A 24,659-nucleotide genomic window follows, 5' to 3' on the forward strand; every position below is an offset into this window, starting at 1 on the left:
TCACTAACTGCTCCAACATGAGTCCTTCCCATGGGGTACAGTCCCTCAGGAACAGACTGCTCCAGAGTGGGTCCCCCACAGGGTCACAAGTCCTGCCAGCAAACCTGCTCCAGCCTTGGCTCATCTCTGCACAGGTCTTGCCAAGAGCCTGCCCCAGCACGGGCTTCCCACGGGGTCACAGCCTCCTTCAGGCATCCCCCTGCTCTGGCGTGGGGTCCTCCGTGGGCTGCAGGTGGGGATCTGCCCCACCATGAACCTCCCTGGCTGAGGGCACAGCTGCCTCACCGTGGGCTTCACCAGGGGCTGCCGGGGAATCTGCTCCGGCACCTGGAGCTGCTCCTGCCTCCTCCTGCGCTGACCTGGGGGGCTGCAGGGCTGCTGCTCCCACAGCCTCACTCCTCTCTTCTGATGCAGTTTCTACTGCCCAGGGTTGGTCTTTTTTCCTGTCGTCTTAATGTTAACCCAGAGGTGCTACCACCATTGCTGATGAGCTCAGCCTCGGCTACTGGCAGGTCCCAGAGCCGGCTGGCATTGGTCTTGTTGCATACAGAAGCAGCTTCTAGCACCTTCTCACAGAAGGCACCCCTGTAAGCCCTCCTGCTAGCAAAACCTTGCCATGTAAACCTATTCAGTGGTCTCCTACCTCTGTCTGACAACTATGTGAAGAGGAATTTCAGCTCCTAGATGTACCCCTAAACCACCAGCGGTCAAACCCAATGCCTACATAGGTAAGTTTCTTTGAAACCCCATAGGTACTGCATGCACGCAACCATCTAGGTATAACAGTAAACTCTTCAGTAACACCTCTGCTGTTAAGATGGCCAGAAAGCAGATAGATTTTAGCTATCAAATGTAAAAGGTAACAACTTTCTTTCATGACCCAATCAGAGACCACTTCCCACCCCCCGAGACTGTGCTCACTTCTTCCTTTTGAATGAGGAAAAAAAAAAGTTAGGCCTCAAGGACTTACCACCCAAATCAGATCATTCAATATAGATTTTAGTGACTTCAAAAATGAAAAGTTTTATTTCTTTTCTTTCTAAGTGCAGATTCACGTTATTTAGCTGGAAAAGTTCCCATTCAAGTCCCACTGCTGAAGCAGCAATTGAAAAAAGGTCTGCATTTCTAGGGAGAACATCCCCTAGAAACCGAATTAGAAAAAGTGCTATTTTGCCATAATTCTTAAATTTATTTACAAGCTTAAATGTTTTATACACCTCAATTTACATACTAGGGAACCTGATTATTACATTCTATAGCAATTTACAGTGAATAAAAAGAAAACCAATATGCATAATTAAAATTAACCTTTATTACTCCAAAACCAGATGCCAAATATGCAGCATTTCTGCTAGCTTATTCCTAAAATACGTGTACAACTAACTAGTCAGCCTAGACATTTGGTATACTGTTTTATAACATTTGGAAGTTCTCCCACACTGCACTGGGATGTCGCTATAAGTAAGCTGACAAAAATAGGCAAATAAAAAGTTATCCTGGTTTTGAAAGAAAAATAATATGCATGTGCTCTTACTAAAAAACTAGGTTAAAATCAAGCATTACACTCAGAAAATTCTAAAATATGGTATTACTTCTAAGTTTTAGGTATAGCTACCAATTTCCATTCATATTTATTGGCACAAGCCCAACTATTTTAATATCCACATATGGTGACCTTCAACATTCATATGCTAATAAAGGCCCTCTCTGCAACAGAATTTTATAGTCCCAAGAGTCAACAATTAATTGCGCTGAAACATTATGATCAGTGTGTGTTATTCCTAAGCACCAGTTCCATGAGATCAAAAGAATACTGGCATATAATTGCTAGCAATCACTTCCACTTGGCTGGAAATTGCTTTTGTTTTCAAAAACTTTTTCTTATTATTTTAGAATTTCCAGAGGTTTCTGTAAGGGTTCAAAGAAAAGGTTTTATTTCCCTACTTCTATTGTAGAACAGAACTGGGAATGTTATTTGAAACAACACGTGCTTCAAACATTTTCTGAACTACTCTTCAGTGAGCAGTATTGCCCTCTTTGAAGAAATTATCTGTTGGATTATCGAACGCCTATAACATAGTATTAGTAGAAAACAGTTCTGTAGAATCTCCAGCAGTGTAAAAGCACTGTCAAAGCACTGTTATCCATCTACTGCAGCAATAAGAATTCTAAGAATCTTGTCAGCAGCACATCAGGTCACAGGTATTTCTCTTATCCCTGCCATGGTTCTGCCCAAAACGTGGTCCGAAGAGGCTTAGGCACATTTAGCCTGTTGGTTTTGCATTTTTAATGCATTTTCTCTCCCAGCCATACATGTGTGTATGTTAACCCCAAGAGCACTGAAAACACGATGTTTTTGACTAACATGAAGCTCCCACAATTCCCTTTAATAGAGATGTACTGTGCAGCTGCTTTCTTAGAGATGTTTTGTTACATTTCTAAATAAGAAGTCTTCTTTCAAAGTGATCTCTAGCCTCAAACAGAGCACAAGCATGAGTTAGACTACATTCTACTCTTTTACAAATTGCTCTGTCATTATCTGTAAAACATTCTACAGCAGATATTGTGGGGTATCACTTCAGACGCACATGTAGCAGTGTGACCCAGGAAGCTATGCCAAAACACACCAGTGTATCTGCATGTTTTTCTTCTCAGCTTCAACACACTCAACTGAACCAAAATGCTCAACTCAGCCCTGAGTTTCATCCTTCTAAATAACCTCTTGTGGGAAGAGTACAGGGAGCAAGGGATGAGGAACTTGCTTTATTTTGTGTGCCTTATCCCGATGAGACACAACAAATAGATGAGTAACAGAAGCTCACAAGAGACAGAATATTAAAAGTGTCACTAATGCCATACACACATCAGGAAGGGAAAAAAAGGCTATGCTGCATAAGACTACTGCATTGCTAGATGTACATTCTTCAAATTATCAGTTACTGTATCCCCGAAGTTATCATCTTACTTCTAGTTTTTTTCCCTCTAGAACAATTTGGATTTCTTTGGCATCCAAAGTCTCATATTTCAATAAAGCTTCTGCTAAATTCTTGTGTTCTTTTGCATGAGTCTTCAGGATGTTCTTTGCTCGCTCGTATGAGTCCTAATATTAAAAAAGGGTGGAAAGACATTTTAAGATTTTAGAAAAAAAACAACAGCAAGATTCCACTTTAAAAATTGTTTCCAGGTAAATACAGCTCGAAACAAACATTTAAATTTGTGCCTTGTATTTCATAGCTAGCACAGCTCCTGTCTCATGAAGATTTAAAATCTAGCTGGCATAATTAATTAAAAAAAAAAAAGTCCTGAGACAAAGCTTAGTATTTTTACATATAACTTAGAAAAGACTTACTAGATTTGAAAATTTGCCAGTTAAATTAAATAAATTTGATTTTACATTATGAGCAATGCAACAGCATTCAAGGAATACTCCTCAGTTTTTAAAAGCTTATAAAACTAAGTATTATGTACTTTTAGAAAGCTGAAAGCTACCCAACAAGTTACTGCAAATGGGTACACATTGCTGGCATTTCCTGCTTCAACTTTAATTTTTAGTTCTACATAGGTAATTCTTACATAACCAAGTCAGCTCAAAACCAGCTACAGCAGAAGTGTTAATTGTTTAAATGTTGTGATATAATTCTCCTGTCTGTACCAAACTAATTCAGATTACTACAACTGTGAGCTGGAAGTTCTATGATTATCAAATGTTACAAATTTCCCTAAGCATCTGACAGTGATCACCATGAGGAACAGGATACTGGAAAAGGCAACTCTCTGATCCGATATGGCCATTCCTGATTCTATACAAAACGCTTTAGCTGCAAGTTATGAACTGTGGGAATAACACAAAACATTCACATCTGATCTAAAACAATTTGTAGCCATACTTTGTTTCCTGTCAATTGAATAGGCAAAATACAAACACTGACCAAATGTAAGAGGAAATGTTGAAGAGTATATCAAAGAACCCAACACCACCAACTTGTTTCTTGTGTGTGATAATCACCAAAACATCTTGATATGCAGAGATTCAAAGTTACAGCTACATGAAATACTTGGGAATACTTTCATTCACCTGTGTACTTTCACCAGTATACATTACCACACCGAATAATCAAGTAAACTGATGCTCAACTCATCTCAAAATGGATGTATCAGAGTGGAGAGGGAGAGAACCTTACCCGTAGAAGTGTTCTTACTTCCTGTTCAATTGCAGACTGAGTTTCAGGGCTAACTTTCCCCGTATCAGTATAGGTCATAACACCAAGCTAAACAACAACAGCAACAAAAACCAATCGTTATCTGTTCACTGTTGCAATAATGCACATAAAACACTGCAAGAGCTTCCTCATCTATTACTTCCATGTGCAAACAAATAAAATCGTTATTAGATTATGATGCACGTTCAAGTGCTTGCACTTCACAAAACAAGCCTATTCATCAACTACATGGTGACTGCAGAGTTCTATTTCAATAGGTCAGAGTACAGATGCTGATTAAACATCTTCTCTAGAAAACAAAACAAAATCCCTAGATTGCCAACACTTAATGGGTAATGAAGATGTCTAGATAAGTTTCTTTAGAAGTCTAGGAAACTTGATGTTGTCACCCGTACCCCCACCCCAAAACCCAAGATTATCCTCAATTCCAAAATGTTTGGTTTTATTATAAACATTTTCTGCAGACATAGTAACTTTCAAGGTAGTTTTGCGGTGAAGATCTTGCAAGGTAATTTTTAAACAGTCAAATATACAGGTTTTCTAGTTGAGTTCTCTCTAGCAGAGCCAGTCATAGAGCTTATTTTCCTGTTTGCCAGAACTACTTATGTCTCTGTGATCACTGACAGCCAAATAGGCTTTTAGTTACGGAACCTGTCTTTTTAAGATATAAATATTTAAGGATTGGTGATACTACCTTCTCGCTCATTCCAAATCTAGTCACCATTAGTTTTGCAATTTTAGTAGCATTGTCAAAATCACTGGAAGCACCTAGAGAGCAAACAGATGTAAATTACATTATTGAAACAAAGTTAAAACATATCAGTCCAAAGCTTTGATCAAAACATTATTTTAACTACAATCTGCTGACCTGTTGTGATGTGATCACTTCCAAATATGAGCTCTTCTGCTACCCTTCCTCCCATACAGACATCCATCTGTGCAAGCAACTGGGATCTAGTTTCACTCCATCTGTCGTTTTCTGGGAGCAAAGATACCTGTAAGATATAGAACTATGGTCAGGTAACAATAAACAGAAGTAGTACTGAAATAATCTGAAAAGTATTCTTGTTTATATCCAAAGCAGATATAAAGGCTTTTAAGCAACAATTTTAGTGCTCTGGGCCTCCTCCTAGTCTACACACTCATCATGTTGGCTCAGAGGTGCTCAGTCTACCAGCTGAAATGGCCTCCTACAGAGCACCACAAAAAATTAAGCAACTTAAACCTACCACCAAAAGAAATAGAACAATCTGTTCTATCCGTTTCTCCTTACACTTGTACTGAGCACAAACCAAACCACCTGGAGGATTCAGGCCAATAATTTTCTTTAACTGAACACATTAACTTGGATAAAGTTCAACAGATATTTTTCTGTTCAAATGCTTGGCAGCTCAAGGCAGAACAGAAAACTTAGGGATACCTATGCTAGAAACAAGGTAGGTACTCATTTAGGTTTAGAAAAACTCACGCTGGACAAAAAACAGCTTGGTAAAGGATGCGTGTGTTAGAAGTACAGTTGAGCAATGCTTCTACTTTCCAGTCCTTTCCATTCTTCAAAGTTTTGTTGTTGGGTGCTATTTTAACTGCAGCAGAATCAACATAAATTTCTTCGCTTGCCTATGAACTATTATACTAGCATACGCTGGTCTTATTTCAAAATGAAGGAAGAGAGCTTTCTATCACACAGAAAAGATGACCCACGAGTTTTCCAAGAGGTTACTCATAACGAAGTATTTTGACATACTACAACATGCATTAACATAATTACAACCAATAGTGCTGTCAGCAAATTCCTCAACAACACTAAACCAACAAAAAACCGTAGCAATACTCACATGTCCAAGTGTTGTTCCTCGTGTCATGATTGTAGCCTTGTTGATCGGCATTGCATCCTTTGTATAATATGCAATGATAGCATGTCCAGATTCATGGTAAGCGGTGATGGTTTTGTTTTTCTCATCAATTTCTACACTTCTGCGCTCAGGTCCTTAAACAGAGCAACATTATTAAACTTCTGTACAGCTGACCACCACAATTCACACATTACATATACTCAAACAAGGCACAAAGTAGCTGAGGAACAGCACGCAAGCAAAATTAACTAATGCTCAGTAAGTGCAAAATGTTTACGAATAGGGTATTAATGTCTAAAATGGACCTCAATATACTCTACAAACAAGTTGCTTTTAAAAGAATAGATTTAAAATGAAGTTCACATATCTGAGAAAATCCCATTTTTTTTCTCTCAAGTATGAACAGCCCAGATTTTTATTCTGTGTCTCAGATGTCTAAGTTTTGTGTTATCACTTGACAAGTTACTTAGAATTCCAGGTTTCTGCTCATTTATTCTCTTCTTTCCTTTAAAAGTAAGTAAGGGAAGGGTAAAAAAAAAAAAAAAAAAAAAATCAGGCCACGGCCTCCCTCTAGGCTGAAGTACAACATTCAGCTGTTTTGATTAAATAGAAGCAACAAGTTTTAAAGAATGTGTTCCATACTAGATTTTACCTACTACTCTCCGGTCACAAAAGGTTCTAGTCAATATTAACTAACAGGAAACTTACTTGAAAAAGCCCCACAAAAACCAACAAACCAAGAAACAACAGCATAAACACTTCTTTTTTTCTCTGTAAAGGACTGAATCACACAAGAAAACCCTCATATACTGTAACACATGTATGACTTTTGCATAAAATCCTACCCATTAGAATTTTGTCCTTGGAGAATTCAAGTTCTTTCATGGTTACCATATCTTTTCCATCAACAGCTGCCTTTAAGGCAGCTTGATTTACAAGATTCTCAAGCTCTGCTCCAGAAAATCCTACTGTGCCTCGTGCAATTATTTCTGGATCAACAGCTGTGGGAAAAAACAAACAAACTTGCCATTAAGGGTCCATATTGCTCCTGAAAAGGTTTCTAACATAAAGAAATATCAAGAAACTAGCAAATTATAAGTAAGAATCATGTTCTATTGAAAATGTGTTAAGCAAAAATGTTTCAGCTTTAGAAGAAATGAAGACTAATTCTTAAGACACTGAACAGTCGGGGACTGGAAAGAAGCGCTGCCTCAGGAAACTGTCATAATACTGCATACTAGACAATTTTCCTGTTCTTTACCGAGACACAGGGCAAAGCCACAACTGCTGATAGAATAAAGAACTAATACGTGCAGTGGGCTGATCCAGTATAAAAACCGTTACATAAAAAGATATATTACAGTGAAGTATTTACTTACATGGATCATACTTTATCTTATTAAGGTACCACTTCAGAATTTCCGTACGACCTCTTACATCAGGCTTGGGAACAGTAACTTGCATATCAAAGCGACCAGGACGTATTAATGCACTAAGGGAAGAGGCAATTTAATACATTGACTTAAAAATGCTGCAATGAACTGTTACTAATAAGGAGCAAAACTCCTGATATTTCTAAAGACAGCTACACAGACTATGTCTGGCACACAGGTGCAAACAAGACATTTTTCTTACCTGTCTGTAAAAAGACAGAGGAAAGATGTTTATTACCAACCCACTGTAAAGGGGTTTTTATGTTGGAATGCAACTGGTCGATTTAAGCAGAAAAACTTCCAGAAATACTAGATGCTTAAAAGGTTGTTACTTATTTCTCCACATTTTAAGTGGGATATACACACACACAGAGCTATAACACTGTAATACCTGAAGATTATCACAAAGCAACTTTGTTCATGTGGTGGAGTTGGGGTTTTTTTTAATACATGCTTTGTAAAAATTATTAATAACACATTATACTCACTTATCTAATGCTTCAGGGAAGTTTGTTGCACCAATAATAACAACACCTTCATTAGGTTTAAAGCTGTACGGAAAAAAGGGTGAGAATTTATTTTTTTTTGAGACAGAATTTAACCTATTGTCAATAACTACTTCTATTTCTTATTTCAGATGCACTCAAGTGGCCAGTCAAAAAAACACCATCAAATCACAGTATGTGACCCAAGAATGACCACATTTAACCCAGTAAGTGGTTAAAAACATGCCCTGATCTCAGAGTGGAACTTTTCCTTTAGGTACATAGCCAGCCTAAGAAAAAAAATTGAGAAATTGTTTAAAATAATTGCAGCTGTTGAGCTACTCAACTCAGAAGCTTGTATATTATTTACAGCAAGGCCATTAATGCTACTGTTGATAGTACTAGAAAGTGGTCATAAGAGCATCTTAAATTTATATCCTTAAAAGCATTATGAAAAATTACAAAAAACATCAAGGCTGTCAAGGAAGAAAAATACACCCAAATATCCAAAATATGTCAGTCAAGAACCTTCTGTGCCCTCAGAATCCATATATTTACCCATCCATTTCAGCCAGAAGTTGATTAATGGTCTGTCTTGAATAGGGATGCATTGGAGATTCAATTCTCTTCCCACCAACAGAGTCTAATTCATCAATAAATATAACGCATGGTGCATTTGCTTTTGCTTCTCCTGACAAAAGAAAAATAGCAGAAGGACACTTCAACCACACAAAGGAAAAGACAGCATATCATGTAATTTAGGATTCTACTATTTCCTATTACTCTTGGATTATGAAGTGTTCCATTAAACATCACCAGAACTGTCTTGATTTTAGCCTAGAAGAAATGAAATTATTTTGGAAATGAAGCGACACAAAGAGAAGCAAGGCTCTTCATCTCTACATCATCTTACTCTTACGCTACAAGAAATTACTAGTGAAATAGATTAAGAAAATAATTGTATTTTATATCAACTTCCTATAAGTTTATTTCATAGGCTTGAGTAGAGAACACTGACCTATTAAATAAAAATAATATGAAATGCGATTGCCTAAATGCTAACTTATTTTAATAGAACCTGCTTGCTATTTAACAGTGAAGACCTCACCCTCAACTTTGAAAGTATTAAGAACACAAAGTAAAAATACAATAACAAAGTTTAAGACCATCAACTGGTACATGCATACCAGGACACAACTCATCTCGCCCAGCTAGATATATCTGTAAATTGCTATTAATGTACAAGTCAGTCACCTAAGCTTCCATAGTCAACAGGAAGAAATGCACATTTTAAGGTACAACACACACTGCTTCACATAGAAAGGATGCAAAATGTAAGTCACATTTCTTCTACAAAGGCAAATTACCTTCTACATTGTATATGCCTGCCTGACACAATCAATCTTCCATTTAAGAGAGAAAGTGGATTTCCCCCTCCCCAGTAATATTTATTTGCATACTTAAAACGGAAAGCCTCTTCGGTGGAAGTTATCAATCTAAACATTAATTTTAAAAGTTTCATTACAATGCTATTTATTCTGGGCCTGTTGATGGGTGCAAGAAAGGAAATCGCAGCTTAGTGCTACACTGTGATGCTGTAAAGCTCCAATTCAGGATTTAAAAAAACGAGGGAAGTAATTGAGACTGTTAACACTATCTTTTATCTTAAATTTACTATTTTATTCAAACTTAAAATAATTTACATATGACAGTAAGTAAATTACAATAATAAATATTCCATTTAGTTTATAGGAGATTGTATTTCTAATTAAATTAATTCTGTTCTCTCTGGGAGCGTTGTAACATCAGTTATAAATTTTGCTACAATTTCGTGTGACAGCCAGCAAGATTCTACAGTTAATTGATGCTCACAGAATTCTGAGACTTAGCTAAGCAATTAAAGTTTTATGATCCTCATACACTACTACTACCCAGTAACTAGAACTGTACCTAATCAAACCTTGTAAACAACACTGAATACTTAATCTTGCATGTGAAAAAGATTTCAAAACACAAATATTTAACTTACTGAATAGGCTTCGGATGCGACTAGCTCCTACACCAACAAACATCTCATCAAACTCTGATCCAGATGCATAATAAAATGGAACATCAGCTTCACCAGCTACAGCCCGTGCAAGAAGAGTTTTACCAGTACCCGGTGGTCCAACTAACAGAATACCTAAAAAGTCAAACGAAAAACCAAACAACAAAAAAACAAACCCACAGTTGTCTTACACAGGTACCATTTCTTCCATCCATTAGAAGAAATACTTTAGACTTGGCTTCAAAAAGCTGTTAACATCCCATTTCAGATACTGCTCATTACATGCAGCCTGAAGAAGCTTCCTACAACAGATCTAGATACACTGATCCATGTCTAAACAACAAAGATTTTTAAGACTGTCAATAAGAAAAAGAAGCCTGAAATATTCCACACAATTACTGTTGAGTTTAGCAGCTGTATCCCTGGCAGTGTCTTCTCCAAACTGACATCTTCCTAGCTGTTTCTGGAAGTGGAACTTTTTATTTTAATTAAATTATTCCAAGTAATTGACTTTAACCAGTGTAGAGCACTAACAGGAAACAGACTTACCAGGCTTACATATTTCAGATTCACTTGGCCTTCTACTATGATCAAGCTTAATCATCCTTTTAAATGAAAACATTTGTTTCTGAACTGTCTAAAGCAGTCAGCAAGCACTAAAGGCGCCAAAAGCCGTATGGAAGAAATAAAGGCCTTTTAAGAGTTCAGTTACATAAAAATCCCTGCCTTTCAAAATAAAGAACTACTGTATATTAGGAAGGCACAGTAAGTTTTGCCTAACCCCAACATACTTATTTGCACAATACAAGGTCTTTTTTGGACATTTTTACATTCCCTTGGGTAAGTTTTCCAAACTAAACTTAAGTTACAGGTCTTTCTCAGGTGAGAAAACGTATAACAGAATTAAAAAAATTGAGGACAAGAAGCTAATGACTTTAACAAAAGATATCCTTATAAAGACAGTTAAAGGAAGGAGGGAAAAAAAACAAAATACAGACCCCTAAAAACCTCTGAGCTACATAAAGTTCTACTCAAAAAGGCATTAACTTCAGTTACACATTAACTTTATCAATAATTCTATTTTTAATACCATGTTAAATTCAGTGACAAAGTAAAAGAATTTTTGTAGTTCAGTACATCATCTCTAAAAGGTTTACTTGGAACTTCAAAGAAATGTCGATTCTTAACCCTGTAAATAAGGCTGCTAACAATTCTAAACACAAGTTTTGATTCTTGACAGACTTTTTGCCTGAAATCTACAGTCCACTGCTTTGCGCTGCCATAGCTTATTACCCTTAATGTTATTATTGAATTTCTACCAAATGCAAGATGTACTCAGGCATCTTTGCTTCTTCTACCTGAGTATCTCAGAAACCTCAAATTTTCTGTGGAGGCAGGCAGTGACACCCAATTTTTATATATGGTGAACTGAAGGTAAGATGGGAAGCATGCATGCAACAACTACCTTAACCTCCACTCCCCCACCCTCAAACACCTCACTTAAGCTTCTTTATTAAAGGATACCCTTTCACAACTCTCTTTGAAGATTCGCTTGCTCCTCAAATATTTTAAACAAATAATGAAATCCACTACCTATGTCTAACATTATTTTACTACTTTTCTGAGATACAAACTAAATGCACAGTAGAGTATTTAGGCCCATTCTGGTCATACACTTTTTTGATTCCCTAACTAAAGAAAAAATATTCAGAAGCTAGTCTGCAAGTTAGTCATTTAGTATAGAACAAAGCTACAGCTACGTATGATTTTCCACTCACTTCTGCTGAGCAATGATTCTTACCTTTTGGAAGTTTACCTCCTAGTACAGTAAATTTGTGTGGGTTTTTCAGGAATTCCACAACTTCTTGCAATTCCTGTTTAGCTTCTTCAACCTACACATTAAAAACATGTCACAAAATATAACTAAGCATTTATAAAATACTGCATCTTTTTTATATAGGACAGTTTTGTATTAGAGACAAGTCTCTAATTGTGTATTGTTCAATAATACACAACAGAAAAAGGAGATAAAAGTGTACCACAGAATCTGTGGGGATACCAAGTGTCCATGAGTTGAATTAAACTTTATCTCCTACAACTGTTCATAGGAATCTGTAAACACTAAAGTTAGTAATACTGAAGGAATAAACAAATAGTTCAAGACCAGGTCTGTCCAACAAGATAAACACAGCATCAAAAATTCTACATGAAGATACTAGTCTAATTAGTTAAAGAGAGATTATTCTATCTATTTGTCCGATGGGAAGGAGAGGGGGAGGTCCTCATTTTGCCACTGACAGCTGAAGAGCAGCTGAATAGAAAAAAATAAATCTATCCAATCAACAGTAACGTGCCCACTTCTTTCTGGGAATCTCTGTATCTCCTGTCCTAGTATCAGACATCCAAAAGAGATGGTACCAAAAGAAAAAATGATCAAATGGCATTACCATCTTCTTGTATTAGTCAACTACTGCAAAAGACAAATTAACATAGATACTTATGGCCTACCTTTTGCTATCCTAGCCTTTAAAGATGTGATTCAACAAGTTGAGAGTACACCTTTTATAAAGTATTAAATGCCACAAAGACACAAAACAGAACAAGAGTGGTTAAACCCCTCCTTGATCTTGCAGTGGTCAATATATATAAGGCTCCAGTTCATACAAAGAAATTCCTTGAACAGAGTAAGACATTCTTCAGGCTCACAACAATTAGCTAAGCAAGAACTCACACACTTTAATTTTGAACTTACCCCTTTTACATGTTCGAAGGTGACATTTTTCAGCTGGATTGGATCAACTGCTGCATCAAAGATACTTGATGTTCGAAAGCGTACTAATAGCAAACAGCAGATGATGAACAATGAATTTACACATGAAGTCATTTCATTCCAAGACTGAACTTTGCACCTGAATGCAAACCATTAAGCCACTTTTAAAAGGGCATGTTTCCATTTACAAGTGCCCAGCAAGAAAAGAATTACTAAAAAAATATTTAAAATATTTACAATTAATTCAGTGATGTAAGTGCTTTTCGGTTATTTGTAGTACAGAAAACCATGCACATACACAAAGCCAGAAGTTCTCCCTCAGTGTTTCTGCACATACCCTAACTTTCTTGAGATCTAGATGGTAACTTTCCATGAAGTTGAAATTCTCCATTTACATTAGCTCAGCCTTTGATCATTCCACTATTTCCAACAGATTTCTATGACAATTTGGCCATACAAGTACCTAGTTGCTATAAACTAAGCTGTGATTATAAATAAAAATCAAACCATTTTGCCTACTGCTAACCTTGAATATAGATTATGCGTTATCTAAGACAAATACATAATTGCTGAACCACCTCACGACTTCTCTGTTTGGTTCTGTGCAATTGTTTCACCAAAAGAATAAAAACAATCATACTAACAGACAACTTTTTTGTCTCTATAAACATTTTGTCACACTACTGTCTGAAAGGCTGTAGCCAAAAAGCAGTAACGAGCTCTTCTCTCTCACTCATACATTGAAATGGTATCCTAAAACAATCATAATGTCAAAACTTATATGTTTTGTGCTGAACCTGCTGGAAGAAACAATACAAAGTGAAACGAGGGGTGGGGGGGTGGGGGGGGAAATATGTAACTAACCAGCATCAGAGAAGGAACCTTTCCCAGGTAAAAATGATGAATATATAGCAAGATAAAAACAAAGAACAAAGAGAAAGAAAGAAAGCAAACGTGATCTTCTCAAGGAATCTGTAAAAGAAAACAAAAAAAGTTTTAACATGGGCCAAAATGAACTACTTTCTGAATGCAAAGACAAGACACATGAACCAAAACAACTTACCAAGTGTTTTTTGCAGGAATACCTGTGCTTTCAAAAAGCCTTCTGCAAAACCAGTTTTAAAAGCATCCTGGTGTGCCTCTGGGATGTTTTTTGTTTTCATTAGCGCGTCCAAGTTTTCAACATCGATTCTTCGCTTTCTCAGGATAAAGCCCTAAAATATTATGTTAGTATGCACTTAGTTTTGATACATAGTTAACTTAATACCTGGCTAGCCTGGGGGAGGGGAAAAAATAAAATTAAAAAAGCATATAATTCAGGTGCTATGGGGTTAGTTTGACAACACAGAGCAGTACCTTCAGCATGGAATCACAATGGCTGCCTCAGGGGCACCCTGATCTTTGCTGAACAGTTGAGGTTCAGAGCCCTCCTGGAACCCAGTTCCAAACAGAAAATGCAGCCTAAGGTAGATTTGTACAGAACTAGCTTTGTACACTGGATTCAGTGGGAGAAATTATGCTTAAGTTTTTCTTAAATAATAAAAATTTGTGAAGTCGACTAAAAATAATTTCCAAATATGAAATATCTTTGTAAGTATAGTTTTCATAGAGCTTCATCAAATAAATCTCATATGCCCTATCAAATTTAAGAACAGCACTGCATGGAGCTAGCTCTGGTTCATCTCCATCCACAGTATACCTAGTCCACAGATAAAACAAACCTCATATGCCCAGAAGGGGAGAATTCAAAGCTAATCTGCATACGCAACAAGATCAAATGCTTTAATTAGCCTGACTTCTGTACAACCAGTCAGAAGCAAAGAGTACCTAGGTTAACTTGGTTTTGTTAAGTGCTTTGCTACCCCAAGCCTGAACAGTTATCTGCTGAATTAAAAGTATATAAGTGAGTTTGTAACCCCTAAAACCCACCAGATTTAAAAAAAATTATCTTACAAATATACTAGCCACAAGTAAATCTATTAAGATGTTAATCACATGCTAAACTGCTGGAAAAAATATTCTTCTTGTATGTTAAATTAGTTGTATTTCTGTTTAAACACTTAGATTCTAAGCTATTTTAACAAAACCACAAAAATATGAAAAATTTTATTTCTAGAGCTTAAAACCATTTTTATACTCTGAAGCTACTCTCCTAAAAGATTCAACTAATCTTTGTATTGATAATATATGAAGCAAATCTGTGTATTAATAAGAAAAACTGTGCGTTGTCATTAGCTCAAGCTTTAGAATCAAGAAACTTCTTCACACTAGTGGAACAAAATACCTTTTGTAAATTGTGAAGGTTCATTCAAGAGAGAAAGATTCCAAATAACCCCAAAACAATTTCATAATGTTACTCATATTTACCTTCAAAAGTGAAGAAAGTGAATTTTTTGTTTCTGTGAATTGTTCAGATGATGACTGCAGACGTCTTGCTCTTGATCTCAAAGTCTTAAAGTTCCGTGACTGTACGTAAACTTAAAAGTAGCAATAATAAAATGTTAAAAACTATCCATTACTACCACTACAAAAAAAAAAAAAGTATTACAAAATTTGACAAAGTATTATATGAAAAAGACTACCAAGACTGAACTGGACATATCCACAGTAGAAAGCAATTTAAGATGCCTGACCAAAGTAGTAAAAACAAACTGTATGACAGACGCTTCTGGATCTAACAGTAATAAACTGCATAAATAAACCAATAAAGTTTAGTACTGTAAATGGGTAGTTAGGTGATCACAAATATGTTCGTAATCTAAACTCGCAAGCAGACTGCTTACTGTTTTGCAATATATTTTTCCCTTTTTTTGGGTTTTTTTTTGTTAAAATAATCAGTTCGTGCTGTGCATCACAGATAATTGGCCAACCCCATCACCATCTCAGGGAATAGAAGAGACATACAACTGAACTCAATCCGGGCAGGCTGACAAACATGAAACATCCAAGAAGGATGGGAATGCAGGTGCCTGTTCTAAGATAAGCTTTGTCTAAAAGCTCAGCTGCTAAGATGCCCTCAAGAGATGTGCAATGGCTTAGGTGTGCTGTTAATTTAAGAAACTGACAAAAGAAACAAGACCATTTAAACACTGTGAGCTTACAGCGCTGTGTGTATGTCATCTTCTATCGCATCAAAAACCTTGCAATGGAGATTTTATCACATCAATCACAAAAGCTAAGAATACATCATCTTTCATCACTATGTTTTAAAATAATTACCAGTCGATTACATAGCTTTCACTAAGCCTTCTGTTACCATAGAACAGCACCAGATAAAAAGAAACTTCTGGAAGTGATCTAATCAAACCCCTGCCCAAAAAAGGTTGAACTTCAACATTCAATCAGGTAGTTCTGGACCTCCGTCCAGCTCAGTTTTGAAAATCGCCAAGGGTTAAGATAACACCACCTCTTCACACAATTTGTTTCAGAACTTAGCCATTCTCATTGTGAAAATCTTCCAATGGGAATTTGCTTTGCTTTTACTTGTAATTGTTGCCTCTCCTCTGAGGTGTACAAGAGAAGGGTAATTAACATGGCTCAGCCAGCCATTAGATCACTCCTTACCTTACCTTCTGCTAACTTTAAAACCTCAGATCCTTCAGCTTCCCCTATACATCAAACACTAGTAAATCTGCACCCTTCCTTGTGGCCCATCACTGGGCTATCCTCATTTTGTTAACGTCTCTCTCTTAACCATGGGACACAAACAAGACACAGTACCAGAAGCAGCACCAGAAGAACTGAACGGAGGATAATACCTGAACTCCCTGAGCTCCTGATTATTTTCTTAGTAATGCAGCCCTGTTGTTACCCATCATACATCCAGAAGCAGTTTAAACCAGTCAAACACCTTAGAAAGTTAATCTGGGTGAATACTAGATTCAACATACTTATTGATTCAAAAGTAGTCAGCACAGCTATCATCTTTTGAGAATACAATCCACAAATAGTGACATCCTTGAACAAGATTCTATAGTTACATCGTGTTTACTACATTTTGGAAACATACTACTCAAATGTAAGAATAACTTCACGATTTAAAGTGTTTATATCAATATAGAGTTCCTCCTGGAAGTTTAGCGGTATTTCTTGAGTGACGTCTCTAAGACAAAAGCAAAAATACTTTCCCAAAATAAAAAGATACTATAGAGATTAAAACCAGTGTAGTTTATTGTTTTATACCTGGCCAACACCGAACATCTGAACATAAATTTTGGAGGGGATTAGGATGCTGTCTGTACAAACAAGATGAGCGTAAAGAACTGAAAACATCCACAAAACCTGTAAAAAGATACAGCAAAATTTAAATATACCCTACATTAAACGGCAACTAAACATTATTTCTCACACAGATTGTTTTTTCTTTCTTAAATATTAATTATATTTTACTAAAGTCCTTCAGGCATCTGTAATTAGATAGTTAATTTCTCTGCAGTAACCTATGTCAGGCACTTTTCACTACACCAGAATTTTTCCCAATTGGAACTTCCAAAAAATATTGCTACCCAGAATCTTGAATTTGAAGCTGTATCTAGGAGAGAAAACTCTGCACATCTGTACAGAGCTAAACAAAATTATGTAGACTGGACAGGAATCCAAAGACTTTAATGAAGCTGAAGGACCAGCATTCAACCCATCATTCGATTTCGAAGACTTTAAGGAACGGGTTGCTGACAGACATTTTAAAACACACTATGTTTAAAATATGAAAACATTTTACTATATTAAGCCTACTTAATTGTACAGTCCTCATGCAAAACAGGAAGAAATAAAAGAGCATCACAGTGAAAAAGTGATGCTGATAATATTTCAAGTACGCTATAGACTGCAAGACAAGAAGAGGGTTGTCATTTATCTGTTGTTACCAAAAGCTCAAATAACTCATCCTCATTTAGCAGGTAAAAATTATTCAAATAACATTAGAGACCTGCAGAGAGAGAGGGGAAAAAAATCGAGGCCAGGCCTACATAACCTCACTTCCATAGTAATTCATAAGCTAATGGGCAGGTTTTTTGTTTATTTTACACATTCTGAGAAAGTTAGATCAGTTAGATACATCTAGGACAGCAAAAGAGAACTCTGAAAGTTCCTACTACTGTAAGAACAGTTTACAAGCTAACTGAAATATTGAAGACCTATGGGAAGGAGAAAAAAACCAACTATTAATTTTACAATGCTGTATGTTCCACAGTCTTCTACAACACTGCATATTGGCTAATATAACACAATTATAATTATGAACACATTAATTTAAAAAAATGGAAATACTCTCCTCACTTTACGTACAACATACATGTACCAATAGTAAGTGTCATCCACAGCATACAGGGTCACCTACACAAAAGTTCTTGAAGATTTGTCCCTTGTCTGTGACAGTTTTCCAACTACAACTCTGCCTTTTCAACTGTGAATGAAACAACCAGTCTGATGGTTCCATGATAACCTACCAAAGCTCTGAAGCATTTGCAACTTTTTTCTTCACATTTAGGAAACTCCCTATGGGCTAATTTTTTTGTAGCCCCAAGGTATTATTCTTACACTCCTCCCAGCTGCAATACTATATAGGCATCTCAAGTGTCAGGTATATGCTTCTTTTTCTAACACATTCTTGAGCATCTGCAATGGCCTTGCTTCCTGTATTTTAGACTAATCCCATAAAACCATCTTTAACTGTAAAGAACCACTCTTGGTTTATGTCAGCAATGATATACTACTCTACATGAACTGTTAATAGTTTGCACCCTGAATTCCTTTCTAATTAACGTCCCTGTGTAATGTTGCTTCAAGCAAAAAAGGAAGCACTTAATGTCAACTGGAGATGTTAATGACTGTCACATTAGTAGATTAGCAAAATTAATTTCCTTTATTTGGTGAAACAAACTGGTGAAAAAATTCATAGCTCAGGTTCATCATTATGAGATAATGCACTTGCACTACAGCTGAGTCCTGACAAGTCTTATAGCAGCCAACTTCAAATCTGAAATTTGAAGAAATAACTCCAAAATCTGGGTTTGATTTTCTAAAACTCCCAAGATTCAACAGCACCACTCTAGAGACAACCTGTATACAATAAAAAATAAATACTTTTTCATACAGATTTTTTTAAACTATGAGTTATCTACAGCACAAGAGACTGAACTAAAGAGTATCTGTGTTCACCTTTATAATCTAACTTTTATAAATTATCATAGCCATTTTGCTCTGAAACATACCGTGCTTATTTTCAAAGAAGGACTCAGCAGAGATGTACGATGTATGCCACTGCGAAGAGATTTTGTCTTCTGCACAGTAGCCAGGAAGCAACCTGTTCATCAATTCTTTGAACTGGTTAGCTTTCAAATCAGATAATCCCAGATCTCTTAAATTAAGTATGGACTGCAAAACAGAAATAAATGTTCAAAATTTACTTAACATCACCTTTAGGGATAAAAAAGAAAATCAAGAATAACTGAATTTATTTTTTGCTTGATGCAGCAGCTATATTACACAGTTCAGACTGAAATAAAAAAATTTCTAAAAGAAGATGAATGAAAGGACACAATTAAAAATTTGCTACTGTCACTGCACAATAACTTTTCCATTTACATATATTGTTATTTTCATTGCCACAGCACATTTACGACAGGCGTATTTTCTTCCCAATTCATTCTTTTTAACATCTTCCTGCTCCTTGATGGAAGTAGGCACAGAAAAAAATTGCAGTTTTCCAACTCTTTATGATGGAGCAAAAGGAGAACATGAGGGGGAAAGATGTACAGCAATAGCCACCCATTATATTTCATGCAAGTGAGCAAACAGCAAAATCCCCCCAACTTTTGGCTAGCCTTTTTGCATAGTGCAGATGCAGCAGCAGAACAAATACCCAGACTTAAAATCTTAAAAAGCCACAAGCTGCGCAGATGTACAACAAAACACAAAAGTTTCTATGGGGAAAAGGGTAAGTATTAAGATCTGGGATTTCCTACAAAGCAAATAAACTACGAAAAAACCAAGGAGGTAAGGCACATAAACTTGAGTTACTAAAGAAGTAACTTTGATCAATGTAATTTTAATCTTGTACTTTACAGCCAGGAAAAAATCTTTTTTTTTTTTTCAAAGAGTGTGTTTCAAAAATACATGTTGCTTTGGACTCTTAAAATATCTATCAGCCTCTCAATACTGCTTCTGCAGTAACATCATCTTAACTGAGAAGTAAATATTCTATTCTAAATGTATGTGCACAGATATTTAAATTTTTCATTGTTTGAACATTATGGATTATATTTTTGTTTATCCTAAATTATTTTTACATAAGCTTTGTGTTGATCTACTTAAGGTGAAACTAGATTTCCAATAAAAAGACATACATGAAAAATACTTGAATAAAATATCAAAAGAAGCATTTTTAGAACAGTATACCACGATATTCAAAGTTTATAGTTTAAAATGGATTTCTTAAGTATTCTGTTTTAATGACACAATTTTAACATTGTGTTGGGTTGACATACTCAAAGTAAGTACAAATACATTTTTAAACACCATTTGACATTTACACATGGTTTAAAGGAGTAGATTAAGCCTTCCTACTTCAGCTAAATAACTGCTTGGAAAATTACTGAAATGCTGGGGTGGTGGGGGTTAAAAAAAAACCACAACATTTTCTATGGCCTTTCAGAAGAGGTTCCTACTTTCGAGCACATATTTAACTTCACAGCAGAGAAGCTTCACGTTCTCAAATAATGGGTTTTTGCCATTCTAATAGTTCAACTTTATGCAATATTGTATTATGTCATTATTTGCCAGTTTTAAATTTGAGTTTAACATTTATTAAAGCTTAGGTTTACTACAGTCTAATCAACTTGCTTTAAGAACTTTCTTTAAATATACTTTGAGAGACTTTTTAAATAATTATTTTTACACTTCTGTCATGCTAGGAGGAAGCGAACACAGGTGTATGATGAATTAGAGAGAAAATACTAAATGTGAAAAGCTCTCTCTATTTAAAGGAGACCAGATTCTCTTGCTGAGTAGGAAGACAAACACAGAACTGAATAAATAAAACACACTTTAGTTTCATTCAGTAATCCAGATTTCCCACTGAAATGAATTTTTATCACCAGAAGCAAATACAGAATTATACACAAAAAAGAAAACAATGGAATCACAACACAAACAAGGGATGATTAGTACAACCCATGCTGATTTCCAAAGTTCTGCAGCAGTTAGTGAGAAATTCCACATTTTTCCTCCCACACATTTTCTTAGTTATAAAAATTGTTCTAAGAGATGAGCTACAATAGAAGTGGCAAGATCTGATACTACTTTGCACTTTCAATTTTTGATTTTCAGCGTGAAGATCAGAAAATACATAATGATAATTAAAGATATTTTAATAGAAAAATAAGAAAACGTGCAAATATGCTACTTAATCTCTCAAAACCTCTTAACATATTTTAAGTTACAGTCTGTTTTCTCACAAGCAATAACAAAACAAACTTTGCTAGAACTGAGTGGAAAGATAATAATGGGGTTATATAACAGAAAAGTTACTGTTACATTAGAGCAAGAAACATTAGGTTGAAGGTGAAAACAAATCCTCTCCCCATTTGCAAATTACGACTGAGGCAAGTACTAGCTTTTTTTCTGATTCATGAAATACTGTATTTTTGTAGAATCCTTACTGCCAAAGCACTGACTGAAGCTCTGTCAAAAGTTATATTCTATGTGTTGACGCTGTTTTGTTTAGCCACATTATTTTATAAAACGAGTCAAACACTAAATTCACTTAAACTGATATTATTCAGATTTAATTAAGTTAAAAAACAAACCACCACTTTTCTCCAAAGGTTTTTAGTACCTCGCTCTTCTGAGGATCATGCTCCGGGGTGGTGTCCCTCTGGACAGGCTGCACGGATGCTGTGCTGGCAGTAGTAGTGGAGCTTTTTGGTGAATGAAAGGCATTGATAAGGTGACTCAGAGGAACGGTAGCCTGGAGGGGTGGGGGGGAAATCAGACAATGATTTAAGCTTGTTTGAACTATTTAACCGTATCTCCATTCCAAACCCTGGCTTATAACTGCATGTCTTGTACACTGTCTTTAGCTGAGGACTTCATAATAAACCACATGAACTTGGTTTCAACCACAGCATGAGCCAATAGCTCTATTTAAAGAAAAAAGAAAGTTTAAGTATGCATGACAAATTAAAACCTCACAAAGCTTGGAAGAGAAAGGGGAAAAAAGGCTACATTTCCCGTTTTCAAACATAAGCACAGTTTAAAGAAAATAATCACTAGTTTTGCAAATATGGAGTAGGTACAGATCACTGACACTTAGGAGATGCAAAGAGTACCCTCAATTTGCACTTAACAGAATGTTTAGACAATGTCTTGTAGGTTGTTCTCAGCTGAAACAGCAGAGAAACAAAATTGCTACCACACTTAATACTGCCTTCAGAATGGGTTTTTTTGTTTCTTTTTTATGTATCACTTGTTTGCTGTGTTAGATATTTGCTGTTGCAACCAGATGGCAGAACAATAAGGAATGTAATATTTGTCAGAAGACAGCAACAAACTCAACAGTCATTTAATGCAAATAAAATACAAAGCTTTGTGAAACTGTTTTTCCCTTGTAGCCACCATGCCCCCATCACAATCAAGTCTTACATGCTAAATAGGTGGGTTTTCCCCACATAGCAATAAATGACACAAAAAAGGAACACCGTCAATATAGGGAGTAAAAGAGAGGAAAAACAGTAACAAGCAACTTCTACACTGAAAAGCCTGCCAGTTAACACGACTCTTGAAATGTTTAAAACCTGTTTACAGTTACTGTCATTCAGGAGCTTTCTCTTCTTTGTAAGAAATATTTGCTTAAAACAATCCTGAGCCTGTCTTGGTGTCTACCAAAACAAAACTATGATCACCATTCTAATATGACTTCACAACACAGCCACAGAAAAGAAGTAATGCTCTTTAAACAACATGAGCAGACAAAGAATGGTAAATGAGTTACTCCATCAATTTAGTGGTAGGCCTTAATCTCAGATTTTAATATGAAATATTACAACGGTAAATCCTAGATTATGCCTAGACAGATATCCAAGCAACAGATCTCATCAAGCTGGTTCCCCTTGAACCAACTTGAACAGAAAGTTCAGTGGCTGCTTTTGAGTAGCACTGAATCATGAGGATTTATTAACATCTTACTAATTCAGAAATCACCACTCCTAAATACTATTGACTACTATATTATTTTTAAAAAAACACCTATTTTCATCTATAAAGTAATACTTTTATAACAGGAAATATCTTATTTTTTTTCCCTGCATCATACAAATTATTCCCAAAAATTCCCTTTATGTTTTCTTCCTTGGGATCCCACGTTAGCAACAGACCTAGGTATCAAAACTAACCTATACAATGCATATACACATATAACAGTCAATTCTGCAGTTCAGCAGCACTTGCCTCAACTCAGTGAGGCCACCTCATGAATCAGTACAGAAGCCCAGGCACACCACATGTCAGGGCTCCTCCTCTAGCACATGTCTGTGTCTATTGTGACTATATGGTACAAATAATTTCAACACTTCCAAAACGCCTCAATCTCATTACACATCACTAGGGATGCAACTAGTTGTGCTGGAACAATATCCAATTAAGCCTCTCCACCCAGGAACACCCTTCTGCGAGAACTTCCATCTCTGTGTCGACCAGACAGAAGAGAGACAATGCTGTGAGACATGAAAACTGCCTCGGAATTAATTGTCCAAAATTATAATTAAACTCTGGGAGTTTGTGGTAAAACCATAAAGCCTCCAGAGGTCAAAGTCAGCAACCCAACAACTAACAAAGCTTTCTTCCTGCATTTCCCGCTATGAAAAGATAAAGTGACACATTCCAAAAAATATTATCACAAGTTCGGTCATTTCACTACACTAACAAAAGCAATCAACACATTCTCCACTTCTAGAAAGAACCAAATTCCAGTGTGGAATAAAACTATCACATACCATCCCCCCAACACAAATGTGAACCCACTGCTTCAGATCAAAGCCCGCAAAATCCACTAGTCCCATCAGAGTCACTGATAGAAGATGCTTTCTCGATTGCATTCGGACTTCTATGCAATAAATAATTGAGGGACTTCTCCCTCTAACTCTTTTAATTAATTTTGTTTCGGTTTTCACAACAATCCGTGACAAACAACAGCGCAGTTTCACTTTGGCTGTAGTAACATCGCCGCCCCTTGCTTCCACTATAAAAACAGATACTAAAAAGCCCCATCCCCAAGTTACTCCTTCATTTCAGATTTCACAAGCTTTTACTGTACCTTCCCCCCTCCTCCATTTACACACATCCCTCCCAGGTAAGTGCCCCAGGCCGCTGCAGCTCCCAGCCGCCCCTCTCCCCGCGACGCGCCCCCCGCCCCCGCCTCCCCCGGTCGCTACAAGCCCGCCCGGCCGACGCTCTGCAGAGCCCCCAAAACCCGGCAGCCAGGGCTTCAGCTCCTCCCGCCACCACCCGCAACCCCCGGCCTCCCGAGAGCCTCCGGCCGGCCTCGCCGCCCCCACCCCGACACGAAACGAGCCCCGACCTCAGCCCGGCGGAGCGGGGTCCCCAAGCTCGGCGAACGGGGCGCCGCCACGGGCCAGGGCGGCCGCGGGTGCGCCCCGCCAGCCCCCTCACCTGAGGCTGCACGGTTGAGAAAGAAAACATCCTCCCAGCGGGGGCGGCGACCACGGCCGCCTCTCCCGCTTCACAGCCCAGCCGCAGAAGCCGTGCCCGCCTGTCGGCCTCCGCCACTCAGTCGCTGCGGCCGCCGCCGCCAGCGGAAGAGCCCCACGGCTCCGCTCCTCAGGAAAATGGCCGC

At 37.0% G+C, this 24,659-nt stretch overlaps 1 protein-coding gene across 1 annotated transcript; it reads right to left on the minus strand.

Annotated features, from left to right (window-relative positions):
- Window positions 1-1,290: 1,290 nt before the first annotated feature.
- YME1L1 (YME1 like 1 ATPase) lies at window positions 1,291-24,657 on the minus strand. Its single transcript, XM_080385999.1, has 19 exons — window positions 24,476-24,657; window positions 21,645-21,776; window positions 19,021-19,183; window positions 16,991-17,089; window positions 15,176-15,285; window positions 13,872-14,022; window positions 13,673-13,780; window positions 12,791-12,873; window positions 11,840-11,930; window positions 10,021-10,173; window positions 8,550-8,682; window positions 7,995-8,057; window positions 7,453-7,565; window positions 6,919-7,074; window positions 6,056-6,207; window positions 5,089-5,215; window positions 4,915-4,988; window positions 4,182-4,268; window positions 1,291-3,100 (listed from the first exon to the last, which is right to left on the minus strand). Exons 1-19 carry the CDS (start codon window positions 24,503-24,505, stop codon window positions 2,957-2,959), a joined length of 2,169 nt encoding a protein of 722 aa, XP_080242125.1. The 5' UTR covers window positions 24,506-24,657; the 3' UTR covers window positions 1,291-2,956.
- Window positions 24,658-24,659: the final 2 nt, after the last annotated feature.

Source organism: Falco punctatus, assembly GCF_963210335.1.
Source record: "Falco punctatus genome assembly, chromosome: 4".
NCBI lineage: Eukaryota > Metazoa > Chordata > Aves > Falconiformes > Falconidae > Falco > Falco punctatus.

Excerpts from the sequence above, each read along its gene's own strand:
- YME1L1 (XM_080385999.1), bottom strand. The coding sequence starts at position 24,505 with ATGTTTTCTTTCTCAACCGTGCAGCCTCAG. Across the intron at positions 15,286-16,990 it reads AGATGTTCGGTGTTGGCCAG|TTTACGTACAGTCACGGAAC; the intron begins GTATAAAACAAT and ends GCTACTTTTAAG. Across the intron at positions 10,174-11,839 it reads AGGAGGTAAACTTCCAAAAG|GTATTCTGTTAGTTGGACCA; the intron begins GTAAGAATCATT and ends TTGACTTTTTAG.